The sequence below is a fragment of the Mya arenaria genome, chromosome 17 (genome assembly GCF_026914265.1).
Source record: "Mya arenaria isolate MELC-2E11 chromosome 17, ASM2691426v1".
Taxonomy (NCBI): Eukaryota; Metazoa; Mollusca; class Bivalvia; order Myida; family Myidae; genus Mya; species Mya arenaria.
In genome coordinates, this window is record NC_069138.1 from 26,348,083 (window position 1) to 26,356,007 (window position 7,925).

At 33.9% G+C, this 7,925-nt stretch overlaps 1 protein-coding gene across 1 annotated transcript; it reads left to right on the top strand.

Annotated features, from left to right (window-relative positions):
• The first annotated feature begins 4 nt into the window (after positions 1-4).
• LOC128224066 (iron-sulfur protein NUBPL-like) lies at positions 5-6,661 on the top strand. The gene is made up of 11 exons (XM_052933703.1): positions 5-158; positions 1,388-1,526; positions 2,036-2,070; positions 2,336-2,426; positions 2,943-2,982; positions 3,173-3,263; positions 3,839-3,932; positions 4,326-4,399; positions 4,729-4,861; positions 5,120-5,202; positions 6,521-6,661. The coding sequence occupies exons 1-11, from the start codon at positions 93-95 to the stop codon at positions 6,584-6,586; spliced, it is 912 nt and encodes a 303-aa protein (XP_052789663.1). The 5' UTR covers positions 5-92; the 3' UTR covers positions 6,587-6,661.
• Positions 6,662-7,925: the final 1,264 nt, after the last annotated feature.

The following is a 7,925-nucleotide window of genomic DNA, read 5'->3' on the forward strand; positions in this document are numbered from 1 at the left end:
GTGCTAATGGGTTACACCTCAAGGGAAAGACATCCCACACAGAAATTTTAATGTTATCATACGTTTTTCATTTTTAAAAAGGTTAAATTATCATGAAAATTATTACTCGTAATGTTTTGCATCAAATGCGACGGATGTCAACCCATGACAATCCTTTTGTAAGTATTTTTTTATATATATCAGTGGTGCTAAATTCGGATATGTTAATTCAGATGTTTAAGTAATCTAAATAATCTATGTCAGGTAATTCTTTAGACCTATCGATTACTTAGAGTTGAAACAAAGTATCTCAGATTTGTAGGTGCATATTTTACTCTACAAATATATATGTGGTTTTTGGTATATCGATTAATGGTGTTGTTGTTGCCTATATATCAATGGTATCAGTGTCAACTTAAATAATCACTTTCATCTTTTGCTATTTTAACTGTGTGCATAAACTCTTTTTAATCTGTTCTAAAACATTCAGTTGTCAATAATTACAACCTGTCTGTTTTCAATCAGGAAGTCACACAATTTAGAAACCAGTTCTCCATTAGGCCTAAAAAAAATTACATTTGGTTCGGGTTACCCGACCCTAGCTACTGAATAGGCGCCGACCCTACTGTTTTTATAGTCAGTTTAAAAAAAAAATTGAAAAACTTAAAAATAAAAATAAAAAATAATAATTCTTTTTAAATATGGAGTTTAAAACCTTAAATGGTTATACAGGAGATAACTTTAAAACTATTCTCCAATGATGAAAATGACATTCTTATATAAAGCCTAATAAAAAAAATAAAAAAAAATAAAAGCCTACCTACCCTACCTATTTTTGAAAAGGATGTAACCCTAACCAAACAATTTTTTTTAGGCCTTAGCACCAGTTAAAATGTCATCCACTTCCTTTGCCTGTTATCCTATTGTGATGACTTATTTTTTAAAGCACATACTATTGTGCCATCTGAGAATTTCATGCACAGTTTTTGTCTATTTCTTGCTTCAGAGTACACACAGTACTTGAAGCAATGGTAAATATAATGTTCCGAAGTTCTGAGACATTACATCTGTCATAGCAGTAACTATATTCAGTAGTGAGTTTGGCCCAGTGAGCTTTTAGGCATGTACATGTATGTCTGCTCGGTAGTTAGTTTAAGCAATATTTTATTTCATGAAAATATATTGGGACAAAAGTTTATGTTAAAAAGCATTGGGTATTGGGGCCTTCAGCCTAAAATTTGTCAGGAAAAACACAATGTACGATGACTGTGATATTATGATTAGCATTACTTAAGATTGAATGGTTATCTGGTCATATTGTTTGATTATATGTTATTATTTAAAACATCTGCATATCCCTTCTGATTGTTTGCAACACAGCACTAAAACTGGTTGTTTTCGAAACCAGGGTGTGAAGGATGGTCTGTCAGATCACCAGCAGAAGCTGATGGCCCGTGGTCTGCCACAACGGAGACCTATAGATGGAGTCAAGTCAGTGGTGGTGGTTGCATCTGGGAAAGGAGGAGTAGGCAAGTCAACAACTGCTGGTGAGTGGTATTCTGAGGCTAAATAAAAACATTGTTGTAAATCTGGTAATCTGAGTGACACTATTTTTCAGTCCTGACTCTAATTATTTTTTAGTTACCCTGATATATAATTAATTAAAAAAGAGACCTAGTTTATTTTGAGAACAAACATAATATATATATATATATATATATATATATATATATATATATATATATATATATATATATATATATATATATATATGTAAACATGTACTTTACTATATATGTATTTATAGTTTGAAATGATTATTTGCTTTTTTGTCTAATTTACATGTGGGCATCACTAATAGAGCTCATCTTAATATTGACAATACAGAATTGAATATCATATGGTTAAATTTCTGTTCTTGAAATCATCAACATATTTAAATAGCATAATAAAAGGAAAGACCAGACTATTTTCTACAGGCATTGTTTTGATAGCAAATTTTGTTAATGATGGTATTCTACTGTATATACCGTACCTGGGACATGTCTTATTTCAGTGAATCTTGCTTTGGCCATGGCTGCAAATGAACCAGTAAGTTACAGAAGCATGTGCATGTATAATGATACATATAAATGTTTAGAAGTACATGTACACATTTGTTAACTTTGACAGATTTTTGTTAATGAGTTAATGAATATATTCAAACCATAAAGTTTTAAGTAAAGTAAACATTTCGCCACTACTAAATATTACAAAAGTTCCAATATTTCAGCTGGTACAAGTGTGAGAGCCATGTATAGGACTTCTATTTTTCCTCACAAAATTGTGATAAAAATCAACCAGTTTGGTGTTGCAGAAGAGGAACATAGGTTTGCTGGATGCAGATGTGTATGGACCATCTCTACCCACCATGATGAATCTGCAGGGGGAACCCTTTCTGGATGACAGTGAGAATATTATCTATTTTTAGCTCTTCTGATTTTCAATGGGAAAATCCTATCTGGATGACAGTTAGAATATTATCTTTTTTTAGCTCTTCTAATTTTGAAGGGGGAACCCTTTCTGGGAATCAGTGAGAACATTATATGTTTAAGCTTGTCATATTTACATGTATGAAGAAAAAAATAGGATGTCGTTTTAGTGTCAGCATCGGTGGTGTTCAAAATTTAATTAGTTGTGCAACTTTCATTTAATTTTGGCCATTACACCAAATCATTCAAGTTATTCAAATGAAACTTGGAACACATGTTATGAGTGACAATATGCATTTGTGAACATGTAGCAATGCCCATAACTCCTGCTTTAATAGTTGTTGAATTATGCCCCTTGCTGACAGAAAAAACAACAAACAAGTGTTGGTCTTTGCTCCACGGCATTCTTGTTTTAAAATTGAATACAGATCTAGATTTGTTATTCAATCTTAAATTGCAATGTCAATGACTTGATTTTTTTTCTCTTTGCAGAAAACCGCATGATTCCTCTTACAAACTTTGGAATAAAGTGGTGATTATATTTTTTCATTTTCTAGCAGTTGTAAAGGCACCAAAATCATTAAAAGTTAGATCCTAAAGCTCAGTGGCTGATATTTTTTTTATCTTTATTTTAGTAGCTTGTCAATAGTTTGTTTCACTTTACCAAGATTTTTAACCTCATTTTTGCTGCCATTACCTCACATCTTCTTGTGTCCTTTCAGCATGTCAATGGGTTTCCTTGTGGATGAGAAATCTGCCATAGTGTGGCGAGGACCAATGGTAATGTCTGCTGTACAGAGGCTGCTCAGGCAGGTGGGTGGGAGGCAAACTTAATTAATGTTTTGTGTTGTTGTTTATTAAGAATATGTTAATAGTCGAGGTATTGTCTTGGCCCTGGTGTCAGAGAAATCATCAATTGTGCAAAGACTTGGCCATTACTCAAAAACTAGTGAAGATATTCTCATGAAATTGTGTAAACATATTACATGTTACTTGGCCATTACGCAAAAAGCAGTCAATATATTTACATGAAACTATTTACACATTCTACCAGTGACAACATTCATGGAAATTAGACTTTGATAAACAATTCCGAATCCTAATACATGCACTAGTGCTTGCTATCAACAGATTTCCCAACAAGCCCTGCTTTATAAAATCGAGAAGTTTGAGCAAGCCCATAAAGTAATAAACCAGTACAGGGCCCATGAGGGGTAATTTTTCATGGCTTCCCAGAAATGGACTACAGTACTAGTTTCTACCTATTAAGAAATGGACTCAAACTTGATTCTATTTACAAGCTATCAGCTTTTGTCATAATACAATTAAGAAAAATAAGTATAAACTGAATAAAATGTATATAACAACAAAAAACCTCTTTACTCCAGGTTGCGTGGGCACCCCTTGACTACTTGTTTGTGGATATGCCGCCCGGGACTGGAGACATTCAACTCTCCCTCTCCCAGAACATACCCATCAATGGTAAGACTGGATATTTCAACTTTGAGAACTTACATGAGGTATAAAATAAATGAGGTGCAATGTTACCTATTAATCATGTAAGGAGAATATTTATTCGCTGTTGAGATCATGAGAGTTGCATAATATTAAATGTATTAAAAACTGTTGCCCTAGACTAGACATTTGTTAGTATGAAAGAGAACAATAGAATGAAAACATTCCAGCTCAAATCAGAAACATCTGGAATTATTGAAAAATCATTAAAATTTTAACCAATTACCGTATTACTCTATATGGCATGTGTACATTTTCATGACTTTTTAAGGAAATAGTTCATCTTAAAAACATGTGTATGCTGTTTTCACATAAGAGAAAGTAAATTTGGTAACACTTTAATTTCAATGTTAATTATAGGAGCAGTGATAGTATCAACTCCACAGGACATTGCCCTCTTAGATGCCAGGAGAGGAGCTGAAATGTTCAGAAAGGTTGATATAACATACCATTCGAATAAAATAATCGCCTTCTGCTAGTTGAGATATACCAAATGGAGGTGCACCTCTAAATTTAAGATGCTCCTCTATCTAAAAGAGGTGCACCTCTGCATTAGATAGGCTTTGATTTCATCAAAAATTCTGCACCTCTATTTTTAGATTATATACAGATTGAAGATCTTTGAAGGTATAACTAAAATTCTTTATTGAAACGGTCCCAAGGAGTATCGGACAAGTGTATAACTAATCCATTAAACAGAGATGGTTTATCATTTTCAGGCAATCATGATGAAGACATAAACTGAATGTGCCCCCTGTTACAGGTGGATGTCCCAGTCCTTGGGCTAGTAGAAAACATGAGTGTCTACATCTGTCCCCAGTGTGGCCACCAGGAGCACATTTTTGGCCAAGACGGGGCCAAGGGGCTGGCTGAGGATATGGGCGTGGATATATTAGGTATGGCAGTAGAACATACTTCTCTCAGTTTCACAAGTTCTCTTCACATTATTGTTAGGCTAATTGACCAAGGCTTCAAAGAGTTTGCAGCCAGTCCAAGAATCACACCAGTCACCTAGGTCCCCTTGCTTGCAAGTCAGGCGCCCTACCTACTGAGCTTACCAGTGTCGTTTTCTATTCACACACATTGAATTGAAAACAGATGATTTAATAAAGTAACCACAGAAATTCGTTAATAGCCTTCACTCTCTATTGCAGGCAGTGTACCACTGACTCGCGCTATACGAGAGACCAGTGACTCAGGGCAGCCTATAGTAGTGTCCGATCCAGGCAGCCCACAAGTATGTATAACCAGACGTCAATGTATACTGACCAGTCCGACTGGGACTAGATATTAAATACATATCCATGGTGTTGTCAGTGTCATAGTGCAAAAACCATGGCCATATAATAAAATTGTATTAAAGCTGCACTCTCGAAGATTGTCAGTTTTTACACTTTAATATTTTTGCTGTCGGAATCGACTGATTTAAATATTTGACATAGAAATTGTTAAAAAAAATGAAAATACTATTTTAATTCTAATATTTACTGTGGAAATACACTTCAGATTTTTGTCAATTTTGATAAATCAATTATGAAATTTATCTCAAAATCCATCACTAGTGTGTGGTGTAACAGTGCTCGTCTTCGTTACAAATTTACCTTGAATATAGAATGAGACAATATATTTATAATGATTTGTGGGGTTAAAGCTGCACTCTCAAAGATTGACCGTTTTGGCAACTTTTTTATTTTTTGCCTTGCAATGCGCCAATTTAGGCATAACTGTCTGTATACCAATGAAATAAGAACGCTGGCTAAAGATTTATGGCTAAAGTGTTAATATATTTTATGAAATATGAATTTTTCAGCTGTTTTTCAAACATTACAAATCTGTTCTATTGTGAGTTATCTTATATGACTGAAATGAAGACTGAAATGAAGGCATTTATGCCAAAATCAGCCAATTCTGAGACAAAATACAAAAAAATTGTCAGATTTGTCAATTTGTGAGAGTGCAGCTTTAATATCACTTGATACCTTCTGGAGCTAATCCCATGTATTGATGATCTTCATCATCTTCTTATCTTTATTGACATTATGCCATTTTGGGCCTTTCGGACATAAATATGCTTTTATAATTTTATTGGATACCAGGTATTTGAATTAAATTACATTTCAGGAGGTTTTACAGAAAATTTCATTATGATATCTTGTATTGTGTAATATATGTGTTTACAAGTGGGACCATTAATTTTGTTGCACATACTGAATTTGAGTCCCAGATTTGAAGTAACGCACATGAGAAATTACATGCAAAATTAGCGTATCAATATTGCAACTAGTTTATAATTTTAGTTGTTTTCATTACACAGAATCTTGATGGAACATAAATAAAGAAATAATTGATGATTCATTTTCGTATTTAATCCATCTGGCCGATTTTAAACATTAACAATGAATGCAGTCAAATTAAGTTGGGACCAAATCCATGGTTGCTACGGTAATATGAGTCAACTTATGGTCATAAATTGTAAAGAAAATGTTGCACCAATGATAATACACTCATTTGTTGTTATTTCTCTTCATGGTATGTTCTTTCTGCATCTCTTTCAGGCCACAGTGTACAGAGATATTGCTAGAACCATAGCTGACAAACTGTCTACTTTGGAGAAAACATAATCAAGCAGCATCTCCCTCTATTTATCTATTTGTGTGTTTTTCTTGCAATTGATATTTTATTAAAACTAGCCAAAGTAATTCTTTAACTGCTGTTTTTTATGCTATTGTATTGATATACAAATGGATATGATGGAAGATATTTTGATCAGAGTGCTGAACAACACATTTAGAGGGTGGGCAGGTTAAACTACCTTTGAGCATGGCAAATATCGAGCAAAGGGGTAATGCTTACTAAGAGTAAAAAAAATCAGTCCTTTTCATCCAGTTAGAGCCAACTAAGGATATCGAGCCAACATGTTTCGACTATGTAGTTTCAAACCCTCACTGGGCACTTTCTCAAGATCTCTGCAAGTTGACACACTTCTTTATATATATATATATAATTATATATATATATATATATATATATATATATATATATATGGAGAAATCATGAAGATTCATATAAGCTCATAACTGTGGCTTTAACCACAAAGGGGCCAAGACTAACATGTTTACAAACTTGTCTCCCTTGGACACTAACAATGCGCATTGTTTTTGAAACCTAATATTCTACGATACATTAAAAAGTGATCTGCATCATTTGGAGAAAATCGTTAATGTGTTATGACTTTTGCTTATTTTAAATGTATTTTAACATTTTCTTCTAGCAACTCATCAACATCTTTCATTTAACGAACCAAATAACTACAACCATTCAGAAATTATGATCCACTATCATTATTGTAGGCAAACCAGGAGCATAGATACAAAGCCAGCAAGAATATTGAATACATTTGTATCACATCCTTTTAACAGGGTATAATCACGTCACGGCGACATGTTATCAAAAATACTTGAGAACTGGTATCCAGTCAGTCAATATTATCGATCCCTAGTGGACACAAGTACCTATGTTCAATCAGTCAATACTGTTGTAGTTAAATCTATAGAAATATATTAATTTTACATCCATTGTGATGAAAGTTAAATAAACTTGTGCAAGGTCACTCTAGCTGGCTGGCACAATGTTGTGCGTAAGTGGATGTATGTCATGGAAGAATATGGAGTGCCTGGAGAAAGCCTCATTTGACTGGCTGGGTGATTACCAATCACACCCAGGACACCTTGGTGAGAAGGGAGTGTACTAGCCACTGTGCTTCCTAGACAGCCTTATTACTATTTGCCACTATAGGGCGGGACGAGCATGCTGGTCGGGATGTGTGTTGTCAACTTGTCATGGATACCAGAAATCTAGATGTAGCGTTCCATGAATTACGCTAATTTTCTAAGAATGCCGATTGCATTAAAACTTTAAACCAATTAAAGCTGCACTCTCACAGATATACCATTTTTACAA

Bases quoted from the DNA above. Each gene is read 5' to 3' on its own strand.
- LOC128224066 (XM_052933703.1), top strand. From the start codon at position 93: ATGAAAATTATTACTCGTAATGTTTTGCATCAAATGCGACGGATGTCA. The intron at 3,933-4,325 runs GTAAGACTGGAT...TGTTAATTATAG, and splicing joins CCAGAACATACCCATCAATG to GAGCAGTGATAGTATCAACT. The intron at 5,203-6,520 runs GTATGTATAACC...CATCTCTTTCAG, and splicing joins CCGATCCAGGCAGCCCACAA to GCCACAGTGTACAGAGATAT.